The 27,450-nt window shown below is 43.0% G+C and overlaps 5 protein-coding genes across 5 annotated transcripts; 3 read left to right on the top strand and 2 right to left on the bottom strand.

Annotated features, from left to right (window-relative positions):
• Positions 1–1,361: 1,361 nt before the first annotated feature.
• Positions 1,362–2,463, bottom strand: LOC6597495. The gene is made up of 2 exons (XM_002022607.2): positions 2,402–2,463; positions 1,362–2,153 (listed from the first exon to the last, which is right to left on the bottom strand). Exons 1-2 carry the CDS (start codon positions 2,450–2,452, stop codon positions 1,392–1,394), a joined length of 813 nt encoding a protein of 270 aa, XP_002022643.1. The 5' UTR covers positions 2,453–2,463; the 3' UTR covers positions 1,362–1,391.
• Positions 2,464–3,841: 1,378 nt separating this feature from the next.
• Positions 3,842–4,570, top strand: LOC6597494. The gene has a single exon (XM_002022606.2). It carries the CDS (start codon positions 3,857–3,859, stop codon positions 4,514–4,516), a length of 660 nt encoding a protein of 219 aa, XP_002022642.1. The 5' UTR covers positions 3,842–3,856; the 3' UTR covers positions 4,517–4,570.
• A 5,895-nt stretch (positions 4,571–10,465) lies between these two features.
• On the top strand, positions 10,466–11,925 carry LOC6597493 (innexin inx5). The gene is made up of 2 exons (XM_002022605.2): positions 10,466–11,293; positions 11,383–11,925. Exons 1-2 carry the CDS (start codon positions 10,601–10,603, stop codon positions 11,902–11,904), a joined length of 1,215 nt encoding a protein of 404 aa, XP_002022641.2. The 5' UTR covers positions 10,466–10,600; the 3' UTR covers positions 11,905–11,925.
• Positions 11,926–11,997: 72 nt separating this feature from the next.
• Positions 11,998–12,408, bottom strand: LOC6597474 (vacuolar ATPase assembly integral membrane protein VMA21 homolog). The gene has a single exon (XM_002022604.2). The coding sequence runs from the start codon at positions 12,406–12,408 to the stop codon at positions 12,073–12,075; it is 336 nt and encodes a 111-aa protein (XP_002022640.1). The 3' UTR covers positions 11,998–12,072.
• A 1,682-nt stretch (positions 12,409–14,090) lies between these two features.
• Positions 14,091–20,568, top strand: LOC113566699 (putative uncharacterized protein DDB_G0279653). Its single transcript, XM_026993480.1, has 3 exons — positions 14,091–14,282; positions 16,624–17,112; positions 20,512–20,568. The coding sequence occupies exons 2-3, from the start codon at positions 16,732–16,734 to the stop codon at positions 20,566–20,568; spliced, it is 438 nt and encodes a 145-aa protein (XP_026849281.1). The 5' UTR covers positions 14,091–14,282; positions 16,624–16,731.
• The last annotated feature ends 6,882 nt before the right edge of the window (positions 20,569–27,450 follow it).

Here is a 27,450-nt window from a genome sequence, read left to right as displayed (position 1 = left end):
AACAAAAAATTTAATAAAAATTACCAAGAAAAATGGGAAAACGAAAAAGATAAAACTCCAATAAAATTACTTAAGATTAGGTACCAAAAAAAAAAAAAAAAAAAAAAAAAATGTGCTTGTGTATGGTACAAGAAATTTGTTGAGGATGCACACCCACACACACACACACAAAGAGATCCAACCTATACATAGCTACAGTTTAACTAATTATTGATAAAGGTACATACACTATACATATGTACAGGTGACACCCACACACACACACTCAGACACACTCAGACACACAGAAATATGCAAACCTAGTTGTATTTGTATGAGAGCATCATACAGTTGAGTAGACAACAATTTATACATTAGAATTTATGTAACAAGCTACTTTTACTTATACAATACATACATCCGTATATACATATATACAGATTACGATATAAAAATATACAAAAATATATATATACTTATATATATATAGAGGGATATTTGAAACCAGAACACAGCAATTTACTTATATAACAAAAGACCCCAAAAGAAAAGACAAAAAAAAAAACAAAAAAAACCCAACCAAGTAAATGTTTCTTTCCAAAACCAAGAAAAACCAAGTCAAATATTTGGTAATAATAAGAAAAACCAATTATGAAAAGGCAAGGAAAATGAATGAAATGAATTATGCAAAGAATAAGAAAACCCATGAAATACAATATATACATATACACTTATTTAAAATATTTAACAAGAAAAGGAAAACAAACGATTTATATATATATGCATACATATATAAATACATACCACTAAATAGTTTAAATGTTTATTTATTGTATTTGAACAAGATGAACGATATTGAAACCAAATTTAAATAAAAATAATACATTTAAAAAAAACCTAAAACCCACATAATAGTTTTGTATTTCATTCTGAGGCCGCCCTGTATCTATCCCGAAAAGCTTTGTCCATTCCATTCCGTACCGTACTGTATGCAGTGATGATAGACAGCCCTGTGGCAAAGCTTGGGATTCCCAAACTTAAATATTGATAATAGATTGTAAACTTGAAGATTAGCTATGGGTATACCACACATTTTTTAATGGATTGCTCGAAAGTTCAGAGTATTTTCTCTTAGTGGCGGGCGCTTTCCTACATAAAAGCTTTACTAGTTCAGTCTTTGGTTCATTCAGAGCTCTTTTTTCAACTTTCAACTGCCATAGAGGGGCCATATAGATATTCCCATATAGATAGTTATCTGATTGACACACAAGTGAATAATAATCACTCATAGAATATGTACAACTCTTCTTTGCTGTTGTTATACCCTATTCAAGGGCACTTCGCGCCAGTCAGGCAGAACACTTGTGTGCTTATAATGCATTCATTTATTGGTATTTTCAGTTGCCGAAAACTCAGTGAATTATGGTATCGATGCAGGTATCGATGTTGGCATTGATCTCGGCGAATCCGAAAATAGCATTCTCGGTGGCTGCCGAGGTGCAGCTCTGGGCATCGGTGCCGACTGCAGGAACAGTGCGACGCAGGGCGATCAGATGACGAATCGACTTCTGGGCATTAACGGCGTAGATGCAACCGTTGATGTACAGACGGGTCTTGCACATTTTCCTCACCCAACTGAGCTTGGCGCTGCGGCAGGACTGCAACTGTTGGACCAGGGAATAGCCACCGAAGGTCAGCTGTACGACGGCCTTCTTCGTGTCGAGGATCAGATTGACAGAGGTGACAGTGGCATCGCGACCACAGCCCAGAAAGCCCATTGTGGCCGACTCCAGGGTGTTGACCACGTGTACGGCCTCGTTGGACACACACTCCTCGCTCTCGTGGGCCCGGTTGTTGATGTCTTCCGCTGCCTGCTCCAGCTGCTTGAACGGCGACAGGAAGATCTTCAGCAGCTGATGCTCCACCATCTTGACGATGCCCTTGGCCAAGTATTCGGCCTCTGAGATGGCGGCATGCACCATTTTGTCCACCAAACCAAACTGATCGATCTCCACATCATCGGGCAAATCTAGTTCCTTGGCAAAGTCAATGGCGAAGTCCATGCTAAAGTCCATATCCATGTCCATGTTGACGTCCATGTCCACGTCCATGTCGACGTCCAAGCCCGCTTCCATACCGACATTGAGGATCTCCTCAAGGTTTAGGGCTGAGACCTGTACAGAGAGAGGGATTTAAGTAGATAGTAAAGTTCCCCAGGGAATCGATCTTTTTATGATATATTAAGATTCCTATTAAGGAAAAGCTTTGACATGTTTTCAAAAAGATGTCTTAAACTAAGAGATCTGAATGTCTGGTATTGTAGCAATAAGATACCTATTGAAACTTATCTTGCAGATACGAGACAGACAGATAGATATATAGGTCGGAATAGTTTTTCAGAAAGTATTCCCCATTTACTTACAGCAGTTGCCAGGGCCAAGGCCAAAAATAGCACCGAAATAATCCCCTTCATGGCTGATCGAATTTTGTTGGATTTGCGCTGTCGCTGTTCTGTTTTATATATGCCTAGTACCAGTACCAGAACGAACTCCCCGTGCCCAGATAGGCATATCTGAAAGCCAAGCTAATTAAAATATATTCAAGAGCTTTTTTATCTGTGAAATGTTTGGGGGCTACTCATCCAATTGAAACATTTCCCTTTATTTGGCTTTTGTCATTGTTTGTGCTCATTTGGCTATTTTAATTTGCACGATTCCCGGTCAAGACCCTCTTTACTTTACTTCGATTTACTTTTTCTTCGATTGCTCAGAGAAGCACGGCGAGAAAGAGAGTGTGTTTTTGATAAGCGCTCGAGTAATATTTGCCTTTTGCTTTTGGGCGATATAACGATCTATTACTGGATTCGCCACTTCAAGTCGTTATAATCGGCAAAATCTAAATAAGGCCGTAATTATAGAAGATATTGTCATATAATTTATAGCCCTCGATTAAAAGTCAGCATTAATTTTGAATTTGATCAACAGAAGGAACGTGGAAATTCAATCGATCCAATCTTAGGCATCACTCCAGACATCAGACACACGCTCCACGGTGTTATTGAACCTTTTGTGCACTCGATTGTTGTATTGTATTCCTATTGTATGGGGGTATATACATACATATAAGGGATGATTGTTAACAGCTTGATGCATCAGCCAAGCACTTTTGAATGGATTTATCTCTCAGCTTGGATTTTAATCTTTCCTGTGATCGGAATACATTTCATATTCTTGACCCACTTCTGTCTGTCTAGGTATTTCCTTTCTATAGACCCTTGGGGTACGAATCGTACACTCACTTTTGATGGCCAAAGATAATATAAATAGTAAGGTAAGCCCTTACAATGTTTTTGTACACGATTTTTTCAGAGTGCCTTTTGAAAAAGTTTTAGGACAAAAGTTGTGGGTTTCCTTCTCCATCGCCATTGATATATCTTGAGCAAAATTGATGTACATCACATATATATTTTTTCAATGGGGCTTATCTGGGTCTGATCTCAAATTTAGAAGCTTTAGAATCCCATTAAGCTATGGTATTTAGGATCTGGGGTTTCCTTTGATGAAACGCATTAAAGATTGTTGGATTTCTATCGGATTAATGAAGCATTTTCTGACCTATTTGCTTTTTATTAGCTGCAGTCGATCGCAATCAAAATCCAAATACGTGAACGATCCACTACTCGTTCCGACTCGAATGTAAAGTTCACCAATCAATCTATTGTTTGATTGATTTACAATCCCAGCCAAACCGAATCCCATTTATTGACGGCCAATTTAGATTAAGGCTCAGACTGAAAATCTCTCTGGTTTTGGGGGTATAAATATAGGGGGGCAATGCACAGAAGCCACAATCCAAGGAAATCCAAGGAACAGCAATCATGAAGTCAATCGTAGCCGTCGTTCTAGCCGTGTGCGTGGCAAGTGCTTGGGCTCAGCCCCTGGCTATTCCCAGCCAGCTGGACGCCCAAGTCCGCAGCGTTGGGGATGAGATGGCCGAGATCGGAAAGAGTACCGGCGAGGCCCTGGTGCACCAGTACGAGGAGATTGTTCTGGAGCCGCAGCAGGAGCTCGAAGAGGCCGTCGAGCAGCTGGAATCACGTCGCGCCGAGAGTCCCGAGTGTGTGGCAGCCGAGGATGAGGAGATTGCCCGTATCCTGGACGCGGCCCATGAGGAGATGCACAGCTGCGGCGTTGTTGCTTCCCATACCTCTGCCGAGATCGCCACCGATGTGAGCGCGGCCTCCCAGCAGCTTGCCTTCGGCAGCTACAACCTGGGACGCACCTACAACAAGTGCCAGAACTATAAGAACTCTGTCCTGAGGCAGTCCTGCATGGCCAAGTTCTACGTCCAGGCCTCCATTTTCCTGATCAACGCCCGCTCCTCCATCAAGACCATCAAGCAGTCGACCAACGAGCGCATCCCCGCCGTCTTCGCCGAGGGCAATGTCTGCACCCACGACGCCTCCGCACAGGCCGTCCTTGGCCTCGAGGAGGTCAACCGTCATATCGATGCTTGCGCCACCCGTCGTCATCGTTGATTCTAGTCTTGTGAACTTTTCTGCAATAAAAGAAAACAAGTGTTGAAATACGAATTCTAAAATAGTCCATTATATTCAAAGCGGTTCCGGCAACAGTGGGTGGCAAAAGATGGTAAAGATATTCCTGCAAAGAATGTCTTATAGTCTTTGAGCACTAGGCGCTAATAGGGACGGACAGACGGACAGACAGACATGGCTCAATCGACTCGACTATTGATGCTGATCAAGAATATATATACTTTATGGGGTCGGAAACGATTCCTTCTAGACGTTACACACATCCACTTTTACCACAAATCTAATATACCCCAATACTCATTTTGAGTATCGGGTATAAAAACCCGTCTGGGCCGAGAATCCTCAGACTCCTCGGCCCATCAGGAGAACACGCTCTCCCATAATTGTGCGATTATTCGATCGTAGGCTATTCAAGCTCTAGAAGTACTATTCTTCCTTTCACACAACGAACCTGCATATGTCAATCGTTGATTTGTAGTTTGAGTAGCCAGCTTATGAGGTTTCAAGTCATCAAAGTTGAATGGAAAGTAATTATAATTCTCAGTTGTCTTGCCCCTTGACAGGCATCAAAGCGGAGCTGCCGCCGCTGGAGGCTGGACGGGTCTGGGGGCACGACAAGGGCCTCAGATTTATTATTTATAAAAGTTAAGTTAAGCAAATTCGGCTGCCGCCTCTTCACAAGAGGTTGGGTGGGTGTAATGGGTGTGATGGCGGTGATAGCTGTGCTGGAAAATGTTTAATCAAAGATACAAATAAATTATTTATATGGCCGACAAGCGAATTAGTTGTCTGTCTGTCTGTCTGTCTGTGTGTCTCTGTGGGTACTCTGGGTATCTGTGTGCTTGGCGGCTAACCTTGGAACGGTTTTCTTTTAATTACACTCTACTAACATTTGATAATTATTGGACTATGACTCCGAATTGCCATTCGAGCGAGTCAGCCACTCTCGCACTCTTGTTTCTCTACCTCTCCCCATCTGGCCTCGCGCTTTTGGTCTCTATTCGTGTTTGCATTGAACTTAAAACGATAAATTTTTAGAAACTAGAAACGATCGCGTCGAGATCAGCTCCGGCTATGCCCCAAACCGAGAGTGGGCGCAAAGCCGCAACGCCTCTGAATCCATTCAAACCGCGACGCGAATCGATCATTGGCTGTCATGCATCCAAGACTTGTCAACGGGGCCGAGGGGCACTCCATAAACAGTCAATTTCCAATACGTTAATTTAATAATTTTTTTTAGGAATTTGTTGGCCTCAATGATTATCTACCAGTACTCGCTCAAAGATAATATCTCAGTCCGCAAATTCGATCGTTACAATATTCCTATGGATTGAGCCAGAAGTTCTTCCTAGGGTTTGATAGATTTTAAGGATTTATTTGGCAAATCATTATAAACCCCTGATGAACCTAGTCCAAACTATGCTTATCCTTATCGTATAGGGATAAACACTTAAGTATAGTCGACTAATAGGGCCTCTTAAGTTGCAACGATAACACCACACAATAAAAGCGAAAATACAATTTTTAGAGTGTTTTAAGTCGCTACTTTGCCGGCAATTGCGCTGTTTGCTAGCGTTTCAAGGGCGATTTTCGTCGTGTGTCGGCACGCACTTGTTTTCTGCGTTGCAGTCGCCTGCATTTTAGTGCGCCTGTGTATGCGTGTGTGTGTGTGTGTGTGTGTTAGCCACTTATTACCAATGCCATGCCGATGGCTGGCCTGCTATACGCTTGAGCATTTCCACTTTTGCATGACAATTTCCATTTGCATTTGAATTCGAATTTCCATTTCGCTTTTCATATGAGCTCACGTTGTCGGCCGACCTTCAGCTTCAAAGTTCAAGCATCAAGTTCAAGTGACGTCAGAGAGCCAAGAACAAGCCAATGGGTCCAACAAAGTCTGTGGGCTAATTTATTATGATTCTTTTTCTGTACAGAGAGAAAATCCCGAAGCCCAGAAGAATACAAAACCAGAACCAGTTATGGCTATAAACAGCAACCTGCGGCCGACTCGCGAGACCTGAGACTCCGAGACCTGAGAGACTTGGTCGACTATCAATAGTCAAAGCCGGTAACGAAGTCGGGCTCTGTCTGTCAGTCTCGAGCTGAGCACCTGACGAGGTGGTTCATTGAAGTCCATAAAGTATCAACGTTTTTGTTAGATCAAGCGCGACTCTAGAAACAGTATCATCTTGTATTTTTTTTTCCTGTTTGAGTTCGCGAGTTTATCAAGAGAAGAAATGACAATTTATGGACTTTTAGTGCAAATCATTATCGTTTGTAACTAGCTGGCAGGCTGAAAATATCCCCGGAGCAGATCCAGCAGCAATGGCACCGCCCCAAGAACAGCCTGAGGATGATTTTAGCACCAAGGTGAGTCACAATGCCTCAGTTCTGTACAGAAGCTGATATGGGATCCTCGAGGATAGTAATGGAATTTTGTTGTGAATCCCAGGCTAGGGTCTTATCTTGATATTCAAGTATTTTAAAATCCCTTATATGTATATTTGCTTTACAATGTTCTGTAATTATTTAGCTATCGTCCCCTTTATGTCCTGGTCTCTTTATGTTTTAGAAAGTAATACAAATCCGTTTGGATTATCCCATAGCTGCCTCAGATATGACTCATTAACAATTACGTTTTATGAAGAATAAATGGAATATTTAATGTAGAGGAGGAGCTTTAAACCTTTAAAGCATTGCGATGACACATCAAAAGGTAATGGAGATGGGTCAACTATGCAAATAAGCAATGTTTAAAGACTTAAAAGTTATTTAATATTGAATTCCCCCCGAACTGCATCCGCAGATGATTCCTTAGAACCCCGGAGTTTCTTTAACCATTTCTTGGTATTCTTTTTGTGCAGGGTAGCCCCCATTCCACACTTTTCTTAATTACAGTGGGCTTCGTCTATTTAGCGCAAATTCGCTAATCGAAACATGCAGAGCATTCTGTTCAGAGCAAAACAAACAACAGATAAATAAACTAAATGAAGTTAACATTGATTTGCCCGCTTTGCTAATTAAATGCTGGGGCTGGAACTGTGGCTGGGGCACGGTCAAGGCTGGCATGAGGCCATAGACAACATATTTCATCTTGGATTTGGAAACAAAAGAATTATAAATCAAACAAATACTCGACTCGTATGGCTAATGCGGAAGCAGAAGCAGAAGCTGCTTCACAAACCAGTCGCCAAAAGGGTTTTGGCCCCGATTTTCTCGTTTGACTTCGATTACAGCATCCGACATCCGTTCCCATAATTGTACATATGTACCCATGCAAATATAAGTATATGTTTCGGCTGGAGTTCGATCGGTGTAACTGAACTGTGAATGCATTTCGGGCGTCAAACGATAGTTAGTCAAGGTGAATGCCCCTCTCCTCTCACTCGCTGTGGGGGGAAGGCTGATTGATCAGTCGCGAACTGAATTTTAAATGAAAATCTTGGCCAACAAATTGTTGGGGGTATGGCTACTGTATGATATCATGAGCTGGAAGCAATCTAGAACCATAATTGGAGTATAAACACCTCTGGTTAGTTTAAGGTTTTTCTTGGGGTTAATTGGGTTCTTTGAATAAGCGATTGTCCAGCGATTGTCCAGCGATTGTCCAGCGATTGTCTAAGATCTTTTGGCTTCGCCCAAAAGTTTGGTCCACATCTGGCAACTGATGTGGCAATCTTTGGCCAACTGTGGCCCAAAACGTTTTGACCAGAGTAGAAAATATGCCGACCATATGCAGGAGCGGAGCCTAAGGGGCCAGGCCGCCTCTGGCATAAATAATAAACCATTGTTTTTGGGCTGACTTGCTGCCACAAGCCACAAAGACAGGCTGCTTAGCCGCAGTTGCCTCTTAAATGTATCCACCAGATACAATTACTCGTACTTACGTGGCTCGGACACGTTAACTGGTTAAAGAACATCATGACAAAGCTCTATCGACTCCCTGCCAGAGCCACAACAGCGAGTATCTGCTGGTACTCGTATCGGTGCCTTTGCGCTCTAGTATCTTAATTATTATTGCGCCCAGCGTTGTGGAACGATGACGATGGGGGATGGGAATGGGAAAAGAAATCTGGAAAATTGCTAGTCAGAATAACAGCAAAAGCCGTCAAGCTTTAAGAACCCAGAAGCCAACAAGTATCTAAAAGATACTACGAAAACTTCCGCATACTTTTTGCACCCCAAACTGAAGTTTAAACCTTTCAACAGAAAAACAACAAACAATAAAATATGCCCACTCATCAGGCCAAACAAATTAATAACTATTGAAATTATCGTACAAAAAGGAAGCCAAGCAAAGAGCTCTTAACGCTCAATTTGGTGCTCCACGGATCCACGTATCCACAGATCGTGACGTGTTCGTCGAGACTTGTGCTTCGCACTCGCGTTGTCGGTCGGTCACACTGAATGCCATTGGAGGTCAAGTTCAGGGAACACCACTTAATGGTTGTCTTCTTTGTTTCTGTCTCTTCTTCTGCTGTACTGTACTTTACTCATGCCTTGTGACGATCCGATGAGGTAAGTCTCTCTTCTCTTCTCGTCTCGTCTCGTCTCTTATGTTTAACGATGCCTCGAGTCGATCTTAAAGTTGGAGGTGTCAAATGGTTTTTGAATACTTGCTTAATTGCAAATTGGTTTGCTTGGGGATAGATGATGCTTCAAAATCTTGGAGATTTTGTATTTTGAGCTTCAAATTAGAAAATGTAAGGAAAATGTTCCCCCAAAGAGTTGTGAAAAATTAAATTATTTTCCTTGGGATCCCAAAGAGAAAAACGAATTTAAGTGTAGGTAAAACTGTTCCGATCTGGTGAAAGAAACAGCAATCCCCAATTTAGTGTATACTCTATTCGAATTGCTTTAAGTTATTTCTGCTAATTATTCCATGCACCAATTAGTTTTAGACGACCGATTGTTTTTTTCTTCTTGATTTTTTGTGCTGTGCTGCTTATTTTGTGGTATATTATTTCTTATGTTTTTTTTTTGTTTCTTTAAGGTTGGTGGCTGAAAGGTCAGCCCAAAAATGAAAATAAATTTATTTGATTTATGATAATTAGCTGTGTTGTGTGCGCTTTACCTACTTGCAGATACCTTCGATAATTGGATTCCTGAACCTGGACTGACTGGCAACACGAAATGGACCCCCAAGCCCCCCACCACACTCCATTGGACGAAAGTGCTGACCCAGAGAGAGGCCAAGGCTGAAGAGCTCTGCAGTGACTGATGAGAAATATAGAAATATAAGTTAGAGCTGAAAACCGATCAAATAAACCGACAATGTGAATCATATCCAGAAATACAAGGGTTTACTGTGTAGTGTTATGATGACTATGAGTAATGTTGGGGAATTCTCATAGTAATCTATTAAAACAAGCACAAAAGTTGAGAAAAACTAATTAAAATGTATAGTAACAAGAACGATCGACTGACAGGGTTTGGAAGGGTCTTTGGGATTCAACTCTACCGATCTGAATGGCTTTTGCTCAACAAAACCAAAGAAAATTCGCGACTTTTAAATTCTTTATTTTTTACATTTCAACTACATGTCTCCGTGGCGGCACCTCACGACGATTTTACATTTCATACATGCATTCTACAAATCCAAAAAGTGGTGCATACTCTTAGGCTGAAACCAATAAAATTGCTCTGCTTATGAGTTTCATGATGTCCAATGTGGGAAAGAAAAGAGAAAAAAGCATAAGAAAACGCCATCTTACTTTGTGCCTTTCTGTTACTAATGGAGCTGGAACGAGCCTTGAATTTCACATAAAAAAAAGATAAAATAGCAGACTATTAATCGATAGGAACACGGCATGCAACTCTGATTCAAGGGAATGACATTTGTCTATGAAACACAGAAGGCACTGAAGAAAATGTCAATAAGCGACAATTCATGCTGTAAATTTGCAACCATAATCGGTTTGCCAGCGAGTCCCTGCAACGCCTGGAAAATAATTATCAAGACCGAGCGGTGCCGCGAAGTGGCAGATGCAAAGTGAATGACAAAGCTGGTGCGCACATTAAGAATTGGAAGCGGTCCTCGAGGAACTCTTCCCCGAGGCAGAAGAAATGTATTCGGCGGTGAAGCCCTTGTCAAAATATCTACAATTCAAGTCGATCCGCATCTACGATGCCGTCTTCACAATCCACTCCAAGTGCACGGTTGTCATCCTAATAACCTGCTCCTTGCTGCTGTCCGCGCGTCAGTACTTCGGGGATCCCATTCAATGCCTAAGCGAGGAGAGAAACATTGAGTACGTGCAGTCCTACTGCTGGACCATGGGCACCTACATCCTCAAGCTGGACAATGCATCAAGCGGCACACAAGCACCCAAGCAAGCGCCGGCTCCCAGCAATTCGTACGCCAAGTGGCGGGCCAAGCATCCCAGATCCCGCTCGGACCTGCGCCCCTTGGTGGACGACGACGAGGCCTATGCCAGGGCCGCTTTCATAGCCGAGGGTGTGGGTCCCGAGTGGAGTGGCGTGTCGGAGCGCGAGTACCTCCGCTACTACCAGTGGGTCATCATTCTGCTGCTCTTCCAGTCGCTCATCTTCTACTTTCCCTCGTGCCTGTGGAAGGTGTGGGAGGGCCAGCGGCTGAAGCAGCTCTGCTCGCAGGTGGGCGGTGCCCTGCTCTCCGATGAGACCTACAACACCAGGCGCCGGCTATTGGTCAAGTACTTCACCACCGACCACGAGGATCTGCACTTCTGCTACATGGCCAAATATGTCTTCTGCGAGGTCCTCAACTGTCTGATCAGTGTGAGTAGTGATCTTTTGGCTGCAACCGGCAACCAGCAACCTGCAACCTGCAACACATTCAACAACAACCACCCCCCAACATGCAACAGGTCGTGAACATCATTTTTCTGGATGTTTTTCTCAATGGCTTTTGGGCGAAATATCTGAAGGCCATGGCCACCCTTCCCTTTTACGATTGGGATCACTGGAATCGAGTGTCCTCGACAGTTTTCCCAAAAATCTCCAAATGCGAGGTGCTCAAGTATGGGCCCAGTGGGACGGTCAAAGTTATGGACAATCTGTGCATCCTGCCCCTCAACATACTGAACGAGAAGATCTTCGTATTCCTCTGGTGCTGGTTCCTCCTGATAGCCATCATATCCGGCGTGAATATCCTCTTCCGGCTGGCCATGCTGTCCATCAAGAGTCTGCGCGAGAAGATGATCCGCAGCCAGCTGTCCTTCATGACCAAACGACATGTGCAGCGGGCCCTTCGCGACCTCACCATCGGGGATTGGTTTCTCCTGATGAAGGTCAGTGTGAACGTGAATCCAGTTCTCTTCGGGGATCTCATGCAGGAGCTGTGCGAGCTGCGCACCTCCTCCTCGCTCAGCATCCTGCAGGAGGCATAATATAATGCCTTCTCTAGGCAGCGTCCTACCTAATTGTAATTTTTTAATATATATATATATTTAATATATTTTCTCGAAGACACTCGATGTTGTTTAATGCACAATTATAGGCACAAAACACTAGACGACAGATATGGAATGGAAATGGTAAACAGTCCTTGGTGAAGCTTAGTCCACCTTCGATGCCTTGATGACGGGCACCTCACAGGTGGCACGGTAGATGTACAGTCCCAGTGCCATGTGTAAGGACACCACGGCGCCCACCGCCGAGAAAATGTCAACCTTCAGCTTGCTCATCTCGAAGAAGCCATCCAGAACGACGGCCCTCAACAGAAAGAATGTGACCACAGGCAGGCACACGGTCAGCATGCAGTAGAAGAGCACTGTTTTGAAAGAACTATAGTCCTGGGAGTCCTTGGACTGCTGTCTGGGCTGTTTCGAGGGGGCAGCAGGGCACCCAGTGCCGCCAATGCCGGCGCTGCTTTTCTTATTTGTGTTCGTCATTTTTCTAAATATTCTCAACTTGATTCGATTGAAAATTCTGATATTTGTGAATATTTTTATTTTGCTTTTGCCTGTCATACATTTTTTGTGAGTCCGATCTCTACGATCAGCTCTGGCATCTAATATTCTGATAATTTACATTCATTAGGAATTCAATTCATAGAAGGGCCTAAAGAGTTGAAAATCCCATCTAAAACTCAGAAAAATGTTACAGAAATAAACAAAGATTCATCACCGGTTCCCATATATGTGCATATATACGAGTATGTAAATGATCGTTTGATTTATGTACCTTTCACACAAGTCAACCTGTTATACCATCCATACCTTCTGCTTCATCGTCTTCGGAGCGTTTCTCTGGCGTGTTATGCACTTCCAAAAGGGTACTATGATTTTCAGAAGATACAAATAAGGAAGCAGAAATACAAGTAGAGTACAAATATTGTATAGTTGGATGGAAATTGGATCAGTTCAGAATTATACATTAGATGGAAAAACAGACAAACTTTATCCAAATAGGATTTATGTACATATGTATTATAATACCACACCATAGATATGATATGATCGATCTGAAAGGGTATACATATACGAGTTTCGTTAGCCGAATAGCAACAGCCTTCGGTTTCTTGCTTATTTTGCAAGTGGCTTCTGGAGTCATGCGACATGCGAAATGATTGTTTTTTCTGGGCTTGGATTATTTCTTTTGTTGGCTTTGGCTGCTTCTGGCATTTAATGTGCATTGTTTATAACTAGTTGCTGCTATAATTTCGTCATTTATATTTTGTTGAGACGATCCCCCTCCGCCCAGCCCCCCTGCACTGCTGCTCCACTAATCAGCGTTTCGGCATTGTTTTGCGCGCGTTAACAACGCAACTCGCTCGCGTTTTTGGCCGCCTTTGCTATGAAATTTACTCACTAACACTCGCAATCACACACACACACACACACACATACGCATGGAATCACTCACTAACTCCCGAACACACTCATGTGAATAAATGTAAATATTATTCAAAACTCATTCGTGTGGCATTTTATAGGCACCCTGCACAATGTCTTCGTCGGGCATATCAGCACACGCACATTGCCTTGATATGATCTCGCTGAAGCATATAGTGCGCATAGGGCAGGGCGGGGTAGTAGACAGTCGGCACGCTCTCCTCGCTCACTCTCGCTCTCTCTCTTTGGGGTCTCTCCCTTTCCGCTTGTCATTTCGCTGTTGGCGTTTGCGGGGGCTGCCGCTGTCGACGCTAATGCTGACGCTATACCGCTGTAGCTCCTCATCGAAAGGTATATTCAAAAGAAGGTGACCTACCTATAGCTTCGCAAAATGCAGAAAACAGTAGGTATGCATTGAGCTGGTAGCTGTCTTACCTTCCCACTTAATATACCTTGGATCGTCGGCCTGGGGGCTGGGCTAGCGGCAGAGACAGAGCCAGAGACGTGGGGCCAGCGGGCAGAGGTGCGGCCGGTGTTTCTTCAGCTTTGGGTTACATCTATTCCTATTCCTCCTATTCCTATTTTTGTATTGTTTTCTACTTTTGTTGTTTTGTTTTGTTTTGTTTTGGGGTTTTCGGTTTTGATTTTGGACTCTTTTTCTTTTTTGTTGTGCTCTTTTTTGGATTTTATTTATTTTTTTTTAAATTTTGTATGCCACTTGGCCAGTTAGTTGGTTTAGTCGTGTGTCAACCGGGAAACCGTCGCGTCGCATTGCGTTGAGTAGATTTTGAGTTCGGTTCGGTTCGGTTCGGTTCGGTGGGGCCTTCGTTGACTTGTTGTGCGTTGCGTCAAGCCTTTGTTGTACCCGGTAATCGGCGATTACAGAGGCTACATACACACAAGCATAAGCATATAACGTATTAGCGTATTGTGTAGGTGTAACTGTAACCCCATCAACAATATATACATATGTACATATAAGATCGATCGCGAGGCATGCCCTTCTGTAGATCCGATCGTCTGTAATAGTGGGAGTGACCAAACTTTTAGCACAATTATCCATCGATCTATGGAAAATCATTTTGTTTGGATATGGGCATATGCTTTATTGGCATCTCTTGGCGTTGGAGTCTTTTGTGGAACTCAAACCCCGAGTTTCGGGTATACCTCAGTTGGAATATTGATAATTGAGTTGTTTTTTTCTGTTGTATTTTGTTGTCGCCTCGGATTTTGTTATTCGATTTGCAAACGCAACGGCATTTAATTAAGGCGCGTACGTGACGATTGCCATTTCGAAATTGCAATGAGCGCATCTGCCAGCTCCAATACTCAGTAGCCAGTAACCAGCAAACAGAACCCCGTGGCTGTGGCAGTACGAGTGGCACTAGCAATGGCAGTGGCAGCAGTAGCACCACCAACAACACCAGCAATAAGGGACTAAATATGTAGCCAGTAATTGTTGTACTACTATCAGTTGCAGTGGCAGTCAGCCAGTGAGTAATACGCCAGTAATTGGGGCTCCCACCCAGCCGACGGCCGCCTGCAGAATGGCAAACATCAACCCACCTACGTATGCACACACACAAGTGTAGGTTCAAGTGTGTATATGGAATGGTACGGTACTATCGTACATAGGGGAAATACTTCACACACTCTCAACCGATATGACGGTGGCAACAACCGTAGGCATTGATAACCAGCACCACCACCCCGCAAAGTGTAAAACATTAACCGCACAGTGGCTACCAGTCGATGGGCAATTGCATCATCTGCATATGTACATACGAGTATGCTAACAAAGTGGTTATTTTTATTTTGTTTTTATTTCGGTGAAAGTCTGTCTCTGTGATTGATAAAGGTTTTGCTGGCGATCGGATCTGCGACAATAGACTCCCGAAAGTCTCCCCGCCTTTTGTTCAATTTTCGTCACTATTGTTCTCTCACTCATGCTAATTGAGCCGCCATCCAGAAATCGGGTATTGTGATGGCCATCTGGTTTCAGGTTTTCAATAAATTTACATTGTCAACCGATTTGAATGCGGGCCATCATCGGAAGAAAGCTCTGCAGAGGGAGAGATATTGAAAAAAGACGGAGAGTTTTCTGCTAAGAGTGGGCCAATCAAAATGCTAAACCTACCTGTTTATGTTATTCAGATTTTAAAGACTTGGGACTCTAATTATAGCTAACGTTGGTGGGAGGGGACCCGTGGCGAGTGGCATGCTTATCCTGAAAATGGACAAGCCCAGCCACAAGACTATAATTATAGTCACAATTCAATGATCTGTAATATTATGAGTAAAAAATTAAATGTGGAAATATCTAAAACTATCTACAAATGTATAATTCTAGACAAGCTGTATCTGGGTTTTCCAGCAAAGCAGGATTTTGTTTTGAGTTCGTATTTTTATGCGCTAATATTTTCGGTGATCAGGATATATGTAAAAAGTTTCAATTAAATTAAAGTATATTAAATCCCAAATTTGATAGAGAAACGTTGTTAACTTGTGGATCATTAACAAGACTCTTACATCGGAGAAAGGTGGAAAATGCCCAAAAATTAGTTGATCTATTTTGAATATCTTAGGTCATTGGTTTGACGGTTTTTATTGGCATTTCAGCAAAAGATTTTAGAAAAACTAAACCAATATGAAACCCAAAGAACTATTTCCGAAATTATCAAGCTTTCCTAAAGCTTTCCTCCGAAATGAACTGGAAGGGTGTAAAGTTCCCCTAAACAAATGGCACCACACCCACTGTGCGCCTAGAAGCGCTCTACAAGAGCAGCAGCAACAACAACAACAACAAGTCATAAACAAAAAGTAAATAGAAAAAATACAGTACTATAACAAGAAAACCGATTACGACAGCGACGCGACGCGGTCGACGCCGACGACGGTGTCGGTGTCGGTGTCGGTGTCGGTGCTGGCGCTTAGTAGCGCTCCGCGGGGCAGAGCGTTTTAGTTGGTCGTCGTCGTCGTCTTGTGCTCGATAGAAGGTCCGAGTAGGGGTACGATCCGTGTCCGAATCCGATTTTGTGTATAATTATGCTTCTTGCTTTCTGTGCTATTGATTTGTGCCCGAACTAAACTAGACCGGAGGGCTCCCCGCCCCTGCCCCTGCCCCTGCTCCTGCCCATGCCCATGCGCCTGCATCACCCACGCAGAGCAGTCGGGGTCTTGAGAGGCTTATCAGCGATAAGAAGTCTGATTAGAAGGTGTTGCTCGTGTCAGACGTTGTCTTTACTTTGCTTTCGTTTCTTTTTCGTTTGCCAGACATCCAAAAAAAAGTACTGATCCATAAATGCGAGAAGAAGAGAGAATCGCGCCAAAGTTTTTATTCGTTTTCGGTTTATATACTCATAATCGTGGTATTCTTCAATCATGGCCGGCGATGCAGAACCAAAGAGGGGCTATCGCACCATCTTTCGGAGCATATCGCAGGTGTTCTATGCCAACGCCAAGAATACATCCAGTAACAACATAAACTACAACAACACCAACAATTCAAACAACACAAACAACAACGAGAGATTGCAAATGGACAACAACAACAGCCTCACAGCGACTTTAACTAATGTAACAAAATCGCCATCGATATCGCCATCGACATCGACATCCACAACATCCACGACACCATCGATAACACTAACAACGGAAAATATCGCAGGGAAGTGCATCGAGTGTCAGGACCAGAGCGCAGCCAGGCTGAGGGCCAGCTCCATGCTGGATCTCAGCTCCAACAGCCGCCAGTCCACAATGAGGGTAAGTCCCAATTAGTTATATTGGCCTTCAAATATTTTTACTTGTCCGAACCATCAATCAAACCATCAGATCCATCAATCAAATGGTTAGGGTCGATACTCAGTCAGTATATGTTTTGCCATCTCGCTTCCCTATGCCAGATGGTGCACACTGCACCAGGAAGAGTCTGTGAGTAGCCACTGCAATTTCCTTCGGGCTCTAAAAGTGATCCTATCTAAGCCGGCAATCTACCCTATTTCTAGATCATTTTCTAGGACAGGTTCTTGATTTTCTCGTTTCTTCAAAGTTGTGGGTGCCACAGATTTTCGTCCTTTGTGGGTACGGAAGGCGGCGTGGCAAAATTTTGTAACAAACTTAATTCAGCCTTTTCACAAAATTTGGTTGATCTTGGTCCTTTTTTCTCTGAGAACTATGCGTTAAACAAAACGGACGGACAAACAGACGGATCAATAATATATATGTATGTACTTTGTGGGGTCGGAAACGCTTCCTTCTGGGTATTACACACATCCACTTTGACCAAAAATTTAATATACTCCTAAAAGCTATTTGAGTATCTGGTTTAATGAGAGGAATTGATGATGTTTATATAGGAGAGATCTTCCCCTGTTGCTGCTCTGCCATATGCATGGTCGAGTGCCGCTTGCGTTCGTATTAAAAATACTTATAAGGATACATAAATAGGTATTAAACTGGTCTGTATAGATTTATGTTTCAAACTTGCGCATCAAATTTACGATCGTGTGCCAATTGCGAGTCTTTTGATGCGAATTTACAGAGCAATATAGTTGCTATTTTGAGGTTTGGGAAAAAACTTTTTACAACAGTGGGGTAATACTCCAACAATTCTGTAGAACACCCAGAGCGCCGAAGACCTATGGACGAATGAGACTATTGAGATTATTTGTAATAAAAAAATTTGGATTTACTTGGGATTGCAAAAGCGGTTCCATTAGAGCCACTCTCCTTATGATGTGCACTGTTACAACATCTGAAATGCATTGCACATGATTTTTGCTCGTGTTCTGTTTTGACATTGCGTGTTTTGCATTCTGTTTTGTGCCTATTTCCTACTCACAGTCTTCGGCTTCGTCTTCGTCTTCGCCTCTGTCTTGGGCTTCTCGTTCGACTTCTTTTTGATGAGACTAATCGCTGGCAAAGCTGCGCACGCGTTTAGGGAAGAGCAGAAGCAGAGACAAAGGAAAACAGAAACAAATTGCACTGCGAAAGTGCTCTGTGGAGAGTGGCGGAATGGCAGGGAAAGATAGAGAGCAGGAGAGTTTATCATTTGGTTCGTTGACTGACGGGGTAAAGCAATTTCGTCATCAGTCAATACTGGCAACGGCCTAGAGATGGACATGAGGCGTGCTTTTTTGGTGGGGTAGTATTCGATTATTTTTGCATTTGATGCATTTATCACCACTAAAAAAATAAAGAGCAGAATAGCTATGTATAGCATAGCATATGTATATTCCTGAAAAGAAACGCTTTCAACGAAATGAATCATTTTTGTGAAGACACTGCTGAATATATGGGAGGAGAGCAACGATTGTATTCATGTTGTGAGGAAGAACTCCCAAGGAACGAAAAAGAATTGCAACAAATCAGGGCCAGTTCTTTATAGAGTTTGTTGCTAATAATGCAAATAAGCTATACTCAAGACGCATCTATTCCGATATCGATGGTAAAGAGGCTATAAGAAAGAATTTTCCACTATTCCTTTGCTGGAATATGCATTTTCGTGCGTCGGGAAAAGCCTTCCCGTGACCATCTCTAATGCACACATACACACATGCATGCATGCATGTACATATGGAGATACATTGTGGATCGAGGTTATTTATCCATTTCATTTTCTCGCTCGGATTTGCCCCCACACTTCTTCTGGTGGCATCCAAAAACAACAACGAAATTTCTCTTTTAATTTGATTTTTTTTGTTTTTCTGCTTTTGTTAATGCAGCGCCTGATTGACACTTGAGCTGACATTCTCATTTCAATTCGTTTTCGTATTCGTATTCGTATTCCGCTTCCAATTCAAATTCCAATTTCATCCAGTGCACATCCCATGTGTCACATTTGTTTCTCACATTTGTCCAAATCTTTCGCTTTTTATCTCCCGTTCTTAACCATTTGATCTTATCTTAAATGAGTCTACGAGTGGCAGTCGAATGTTTCAGTGGCGGGTTTTCATTGGGTTTCAGCTATGGGATGCACAATAGTTAGAAAATGGAATTGGATTGGATTTTGTTTTGAATGAAACCCATTGGCAGCGACAAAAATCATTCTCTTCATTGATTTTCCGCATAGAAATATGTAAGGAAATTCGATTTTAATGAAGGGACATGGTATGATATGCTACTAATTGATAGTCGTAGAACCCATTAGTATTATTTCATTTGCATCGTTTAATCTCCACAAATTGTTTAATTTATCATAAGTAGATGGAACCAGTTTCATTATGTACTAATTCCCCCGTATTAAATTTCATCCATCAATAGTGTTAAACATCGTATGAGTCACACACAACAATCGGGCCAATAAAAAAAATAAATTAATTTTGGTTATTTTTTTTCACTATCTCCCTTCCTCTGGCTTTATTTTAATTCGAGGCGTTGACAAAAGCCGTAAATGAAGCTGCTGGTCACCCATTCCCCGCTTTGATATCACTTCTTCACCCTCTATGACTTTCTGTCCCACTCGATCTATCTGTTTGCTGCTGTCGCGCTCAATAAAATTCATTAAAAATAAAAGGGGATTGCAGGCTGCTTATGACGATACATTTGATACTCTAACAAATATGTATATTACTATTCTTATGCCAGAGTTTAGGAGGAGTTCTCTTAATTTAAGTTGATTTTTAACCGATAGTTGCCATGAAAAAACAATATTGAACAATATAGAAGAAAAATATAGGGAAATATAGATATTTTCGTTTTCATTTCTTTACAGCCAATAGTTGATAGATGACTGAAGTCAGGTTATTGCTCCTAAAAGCAATAGCAACCGAAAAGTTTGCTTTTGCTTTCATTCATTCGTTCGTTTTGCTCTCGTTACTCGCTGATCTGACTATCTCGTTCTCATTTTCAGCGTGGCTTTTTCGCATAGGTGTTTCATGTATTAATTATATTTCTTATGTCCCCAATAGAGTGAAAGGGATAGACTAATAGGCAAAATAGCCGATCAGTAGCCGACCCAAAACGCCGACTCCGCATCGATAGAATTATGACGTGTTTGAGCGGAAATGCAGCCATGGGAATATTTGTTCCAATATCGATTCTTTTAAACCAATTTATGTAACATTGGGAACCATTCCCCAAGATTGGTTCTATTATTTGCAGAAACTACTAATATTTTCTCACGAAAACTTGTTTTTAAAACGATTTTTCTTATGGAACTAGATCCGATCCTGCCACGTACTAGCACCCCAAATGGGCTGGGACTTAGCCAGATTGTAATACCCTTTGAAAGCGTACAAAAAGGAGAAGAACGTGGCAGAACAGCAATAATAATGAGAGGAAGGGGATAGCTCACCAACACATATAGAACCATCATGCAGCGTCGCAGTTGCAGTCGCAGTCGCAGTCGCAATGGAGTTTGCTGTCTCTGCTGATGACGACTGCGCTGCCAACTCATTACCGAGACAAAAACATAATGCTGCACGCCGCCACAGACGCGAGTCTGGGCCTTGGGCCTGGGGCACTGGACACGGGACAGGGATATGCCACCCTTTCGGCAGAGACCCGCAGAAAAACACAACCATAAACAGACAAAAAGAAGAAACAACGGAAATTGAAAGCGAAAAAAGTATGTTCTTAAGAAAACATCCCCCCAAGCGTAGCGTTAGCTAAATACCCTATACCCTATACCCTATACCCTATAAATACCGAAACTATTACCATTTATGTGGTGTTAAGGAATGTTTGGTGGTGCAATTGCAATGAAGAATTTTGGTATAATTATGATTTCAAAATTTGCATAAACTTCTCAAAAAGTAGAAATAAAGCCAAAGAGTAAAGAACATCTGCAGCTTTTGTGCAGAAATATTAAAAGTTTTCCTCTTTAATAAGTTTTGAAGGAGTTTTGTGTTTGAGATACAAATTATCTTAGACTTTTGGACACCAAAATAACAACCAAAAAAAAAAAAAAAATCCCTTGGATTATGCAGAAAAGAATGTACAATAAATAATTTCTTATAGTATATTATCAAAAATACATACATATGTACTTACTGTTCCCCATTGTCCCTTCCAGGGTAATCGAAACGAACACCCCAAGAATATTGGCCACACGCTGAATGCATTTCCTTTCTTTCAGTGTGTGGCTGCCGCTAGCACTGTACTGTACTGTGTATCTGGTGGATACATTCGATGCTGACAGCAGCGACGGGCCAACAACAACAATTGTGTTCATTGTGCTTAATTAATTTAGTTCAAAGATCAAGCGACCATAATGCTGAGCACCGAATGCACTGCGATTCTTCTGGGAGCTCCGGGCTCTCCCTAGATATGCAACACACGCTCCCTTTTTTTTCCTGATATTTTCTCATACTCTGATCTATTCGGTTCTGTTCTGTTTATTTCCACTGCCCCGTTCGGAGTCTATATGGGACTCCACACATCTGTGTTTGTTTTGCCCAGCCTCAGGGCATTCCTCAAATATCGGACACTTGCTGGAAGATACCACCAGGAAAATGCTATCATACAGAAATGTAGATCTGCATGCATTTATGGGGCGGGGGTTTGGTTCAGGTTCAAAGTACGGATACGGTTCTCATTTCCATATTTCGTATTGCAAAAAGGCTTATGCAATTGTTAAAGTATATACTATATATATATATATATATATATATACATGATATACCATCGTTGAATACATATTTAACATTCATCATGATGGTAGTTCTCTCCGAAAACCCCAGCCCAGCCCCTTAGGGGTCTGGATTCGATATGCTTAATTAGGCAATGGGCGTTGGGTATAAAAAGCGTCTTTTGTCGCTGCCACGCCCCACCCCCACCCCCAACTCTGACACACACACACAGTCGCACAATTACTGATACAGATAAATACAGAGATACGGAACACAGAGGCACACATGTTGCCCCATGTTCCATTACACACATGTGGCTCTGGGTCTTGCCTCCCCATATTTGATCTCTGGCCAGCACTGCCCTGCAAAACAGGGGTCCCTTTCGAAAAGTCGATATAAATATAAAGAAATGGGTGTCTGTATTGAACAGCATTTAAATCATTCAAAGAAAAAATTAGCTCATATAAAACAGAAACTATTATTTTGCATACGTATTTATGTTAAAAGATTTATATTAAATCTTGAGACTATATTTTTCAATGTATTTGGAATTCATTTTATATTTCTGCTGTATTTTATGGGTCTAAAAATTATCCAAACAGGAATTTTGTGGTTTCCACAAAAGTGGATAAGAAAAAGCCCTTCAGATTAGTCTCTCATCTTTTTTTTTTGTAGAGCTTTAAGTTTTTTCCATTGCAAGGTTCACCCGAAACACTCATGTGTCCGTTCGCTTATGGGACATTTGTTCAGCGAATCAACGAAGATTGTGCCCTAGACCAAATGTATCTCCACTTCTATTCCATTTCGTGTTGGATAGTGTGGATCGCTCGCGTTCTGTGGGTGACCGAGGGTCGGCATCGTTGACGTTGGCGTCGGCGTCGGCGTCGGGGACTGTGTGTGCGACAGCGACTGCGACGTCAGCGTCTCGACCGCCACCCAAGAAAAAATGCTCAACGGCATCTTGAGTTCAATTTCAGTTGAAATTCTGTTAAATTCGCGAACGCGTCGCGAGCCTGGAGCTCTCCCAACCGATCCGACTCGATCCCGAACCAAGCCGAACCGTATGGCTCTCTATCACCCACAATATTACCATAGAGCGACACCCCACATACACCCCCCCACAGTACTAGAACGCGTAATACTCTAGTATGTACCCTACCGCGGATGTGTGCTAAGTCGAGCTTATCAGCGGCCGGGAATTTTTGTTTTTTTGTGTTTCGTATTTACATTCGGTGCAGCGATTTTTTGAGAATGAAACGAAAACCTCAATGTGATATTTGTGTGCGGAAATCGCAAATGTGACTGTAAATCGCTTGATTGATCAAGTATGTACAGACATACTATATCCCATAGATGGAGAGAGTGAAGGAGAGAGAGAGAGAGAGAGAGAGAGAGAGAGATAAGAATAGTGCGATAACTAGGACAGAGAGTGTGGAAGATTCATGAAGCCAAACCCTGTTTTATAATATATGTACATACGAGTATACTCGCCTTTTCAATTACATTTGTAAACATTCATCATCATTCATTCATTTGTCACACACTCTACCACTCGAACCGATGATTCATTGGGCCATTGGCAAATCCATAGAATTTCCATGCCCCGCTGTGGCGCCACATACATAAGTCTGGACCTTTGCTGTTGTCTGGGTGTCTTGGAGCGGGGTCAAGCCTCTGTTGACCTGCTGCCTAAAAGTATGCTAGTCGTAGTGTCCCATGGATCTGATAATAGTGCGATCCGTAATCCAGAGATACAGATACATCCAACGGTGTGGATGAGTGGTGCTTGGCTGCATCTTTGGGGGGCTTTCCATAATGGAAAGTCATTGTCGTTGGGGCTTGAAAATTTCGACAGCGGAAACTCCCACGGGCGGAGAGCAATCTTGAAATACGCTCTGTGGTTTCTATTAATCTCCTCTATAATATATGGACTCATAATCTCAGTCAAAATAATAATTAAACCACATTAAATGTAATTTCTAGTAAAATAGTGTATTTTAATTGAAATTATACCAATAAATAGGCGTCAGATATCATAAGATATAGTGGTCTGATCATTGATCTGCGAACTTAGGAAATACTATCTGTAGAGTTTTTTTGAGATATTTCTATGTCAAAGATGCTAGAGATTTAGGAAACAAGACCTCAAAAAACTTGGGAGCAAGAAAAAGTTAAGATGAATGAGGATCACGGACCATTGGACCCATTTTCTAACCAAATCGTTGAGTTTCACTTTAAACTAGATGGAATTCATACTCCTCAGAAGTGGGGAGGGGAGTAAATACCTGAAAAACATATGCATGAAAGCAGACTTTTAGATATTATATTTCTCGGATTAAATTTCAAGTAATTTTGCAAACCCAGCTGGCAGAAAAATCAAGAATTCATTAAATATTCCTCCTACAATGCGCTAAACGATAAAGAAGCCCTATGATGTGGGAGATGGGGCTCTATCCCACCGCAAATGATCTGCTCGACTCTGGGTCCTTAGTGGTGGCTACTTGTTCCACGGGGAACTCTGCGACGGCCTGGATGACGAAATTAAATAATTTGTTGATATGGTTCAAGTATTAATCTAGAATGCGATTGGTACAACAACTTATGTTACAATTAATCGGCAGGCTCCGTGGTGGACTCGTAAATATCCGACATCGGATACCATAGGGAAAGCCTTGTCCAGCCCCCAATGTGAGATTATGTATAGGAAAAACTCTACCATACCGCAAAAACAAAGGCTAAGGATTACATTTAAATAGTGTATTACACAAGTAGGTACTTAAGGATATAGAACACGTGTTTTCCTAATTCCCGGTGCTCATAATAGCACCATGTGCCGAGCCAGTGCAACCCTGTTGGAAACAGTTGATACAAACCAAATACTTTCACGCAAACCCTTTATTCCCCATGTAGAATATTGAAAGATTATAAGATGAAATATGATGAATTTTCTATATGGGAATTAATTTGAATAAAAATTCCATTCGTTTTCCTTTTCATCCGAAGAGCTGATCATGATTAATGGTAAAAATCCTAGATCAAAGAATGACTAATAGCCGGGGGGAGATCCCAAAGATAAGGAACGATTCCGCCCCTTCCCCAGCAAGAGATAAGCAGATTTGTTGGGGCATCGTTCTCTCGTCAGTTGCTTTTGGCCGGCTTTCGTTTTGTTCGTTTTTTTGGTCGGACAGCTGTTCCAACAGGTTGCATTCCGCATTCCATTAGACATCGCTCGGCGCCGGCACCTGTGAGGCGTAGGTGAGAGAGGAGACGGCAGCGGGGTGTTACAAAATTCTCGGTGAGCGTTAACCAGTTTTCTCCCGGCGGTTCTCTCTCTCTGTCGGCGGGGATACAAGGAAAGACGACACGCCCCTGACCGACAGCTACGGCGGCGGCGACATGCTTTGCTGGATCGTTGTTTTCGTGTGACTCATCATCCCCACAATCATCATCATCATGATCATTATTATTACAATCATCATCATGGTTGTTATGTCAGCGTTAATAGCCAGAGCCCCTTCAATCGTAAAGCCGAAGAGCTCAAAGGAAAACAAAAACAAAGCACACCCAAAAAGAAACAACAACAACGAAAGAACAAAACGAAGAAAACAGTGTTAGCGTTAACACTTCAGCGGTGCCAGTTTGGGAAGCTCTGAATATTCTTAAATGTTCTTTACCATTAATACTGGTGTACATTACTAGAAAAAAATGATACAAATTATAAAATATATTTATATCTACAGACTTGTTCCCTGTTTCCCCATATAAGGGTTAAGTTAGGTAGGGCCAAAGTGAAGACAGCGACAGAAAAAATATTCAAATAACAATTACGCAGAGAACAGTTAGTCTTAACCCTTCAAAAGGGCCAGCAGCTATGCTAGATCGAAAAACGCTTCACTTTAAATAAATCCTGATACAATATTTCGATTAGGCCTCACCATCTAAGGGTTAAGCACAAGGCGAGCCAGAGTTGAAGCAGAAGTGCAGCGACTTTGTGTGTGTGTGTGTGTGTGTGCGTGTGCGTTTGCGTTTGCCGTTGAGATAATGAAAGTCAAAGCAAAGGAGTAGGAGAGATAGATAGAGAGGCCGCCTGCATTTAACTGTTTGAATTGCTTCCATTTAAATTAAACCGCTTTTGTTTCACTGCCCTCTCATTCTCTCTCTCTCTCTTCCTCTCTCATCTATAATGAATTATGACGCAGCAGCAGCAGAAAATTACAATAACAATGCGATAAGCGTGTGCGCGGTGTGTGTTCATGTGTTCGTTCGTGTGTGTGTGTGTGAGTGTTGTGAAAGAGAGTGAGTGCAACGAGAATAAGAGAAATGCCACAGCAAGTGAGTGAAATCGAACGGAACGCGGACATCAATGACAATCTCCGGCGGCCGCTAAGGAATGGTGAAGAAGGGGGATCGCATATATATGAGAATCTCCCGTCACCCGTCAGACCCCAGCAGCCACTGGGCCTCCCGTTGCCCGAACTCCGCAAATACTTTCACCGCGAAGCCATCTATGAGAATCTCTGCCGCGGCTGCGGCTATGGCGTCTTTGGCGCCCAAGGTCACTACTGCCATTTCTGTCAGTGTATTGTGAGCGGCGGTGTGCCACCATCCATTCTTCCCACCCCACCATCGCCCAGCGAGGGGAATATCTACGAGAACATCTGCGATCTCTGTCGGGGGATCTACAGCGATGAGGGGGAGTGCCACTGTCAGGCGGAAATTTCCACCACGCCCACTGCCACTCCGGAGCCAAAGACAAAGCCACCCACACCGCCCACAACGGTGGTGAAGAGCAAATCGAGGACTCTGCTCAACTACTCGAAGTCGAGTGCTGCGACCTTGACCCGTCTCTTTGGCTCACTCAAGCAGCTGAATCGGTCCGGGTCGCTGCAAAGGAAGATCTTCCAAAGAGAGCCAAGAACGGGTCCGGGCTCCCTGGAGATCATCCACAATGTGGGAGAGGTGTTTCGCACTCAGGAGACCTTCGACATGCAGCGAATCTGCGAGCTGAAGAGCCAGCTGCAGAGCAGCCAGAGCGATCAGCATATCTACGGACGGGTACGCGAGCCGGACAGAGAGGCGGCGGCGGCAGCGGCGGCGGCGACGCTTGCGCAGGAGAAGGAGCAGCGCAAGAAGCCGCGCGTGTCACGCATTCGCCTGCTCCAGGCGGAGGAGGAGGAGGCATCGCTGTTTCTCAACGAGAGCATCTGTGACTGGATGGCCACGTTGCGGCATCAGGTGCACAACTACGAGGACGGGGAGGGCATGTGCCAGCAGCCAAAGAGTGTGCCGCCCTCCTACGAGCGGGAGAGAGAGCGTGAGCGAGAGATGGAAGCGGAAAAGGTGACCCTGAGAAGGGTGGGTGAAAAGCAGCGCGGACTCACCAAAGCTGTGCTCGAGCAGCGGCTCGTGGATGACTTCAAGCGAAAGCTCAAGCTCAAGAGAGCGGAGTCCTCCCCGCCCATTGACCCACTCGTGCAACAGCAGAGAGAGCAGGCAGCAGACAGCCTGGACCGGGAGGAGATTAAGGATC

Source organism: Drosophila persimilis, unplaced genomic scaffold (assembly GCF_003286085.1).
Source record: "Drosophila persimilis strain 14011-0111.01,24,50 unplaced genomic scaffold, DperRS2 tig00000841-arrow-arrow-pilon, whole genome shotgun sequence".
In the NCBI taxonomy this organism is placed as follows: Eukaryota; Metazoa; Arthropoda; class Insecta; order Diptera; family Drosophilidae; genus Drosophila; species Drosophila persimilis.
This window is presented reverse-complemented; position numbering and strand designations above follow the sequence as displayed.

What these genes read in the sequence shown, in the direction of transcription:
- LOC113566699 (XM_026993480.1), top strand. Translation starts at nt 16,732, where the DNA reads ATGGCCGGCGATGCAGAACCAAAGAGGGGCTATCGCACCATCTTTCGG. An exon ending in GCCGCCAGTCCACAATGAGG is followed by an intron (nt 17,113 to 20,511) that starts GTAAGTCCCAAT and finishes TTATGGAACTAG; the next exon opens with ATCCGATCCTGCCACGTACT.
- LOC6597474 (XM_002022604.2), bottom strand. Translation starts at nt 12,408, where the DNA reads ATGACGAACACAAATAAGAAAAGCAGCGCCGGCATTGGCGGCACTGGG.
- LOC6597495 (XM_002022607.2), bottom strand. Translation starts at nt 2,452, where the DNA reads ATGAAGGGGATTATTTCGGTGCTATTTTTGGCCTTGGCCCTGGCAACT. An exon ending in CCTTGGCCCTGGCAACTGCT is followed by an intron (nt 2,154 to 2,401) that starts GTAAGTAAATGG and finishes CTCTCTGTACAG; the next exon opens with GTCTCAGCCCTAAACCTTGA.
- LOC6597493 (XM_002022605.2), top strand. Translation starts at nt 10,601, where the DNA reads ATGTATTCGGCGGTGAAGCCCTTGTCAAAATATCTACAATTCAAGTCG. An exon ending in TCCTCAACTGTCTGATCAGT is followed by an intron (nt 11,294 to 11,382) that starts GTGAGTAGTGAT and finishes AACATGCAACAG; the next exon opens with GTCGTGAACATCATTTTTCT.
- LOC6597494 (XM_002022606.2), top strand. Translation starts at nt 3,857, where the DNA reads ATGAAGTCAATCGTAGCCGTCGTTCTAGCCGTGTGCGTGGCAAGTGCT.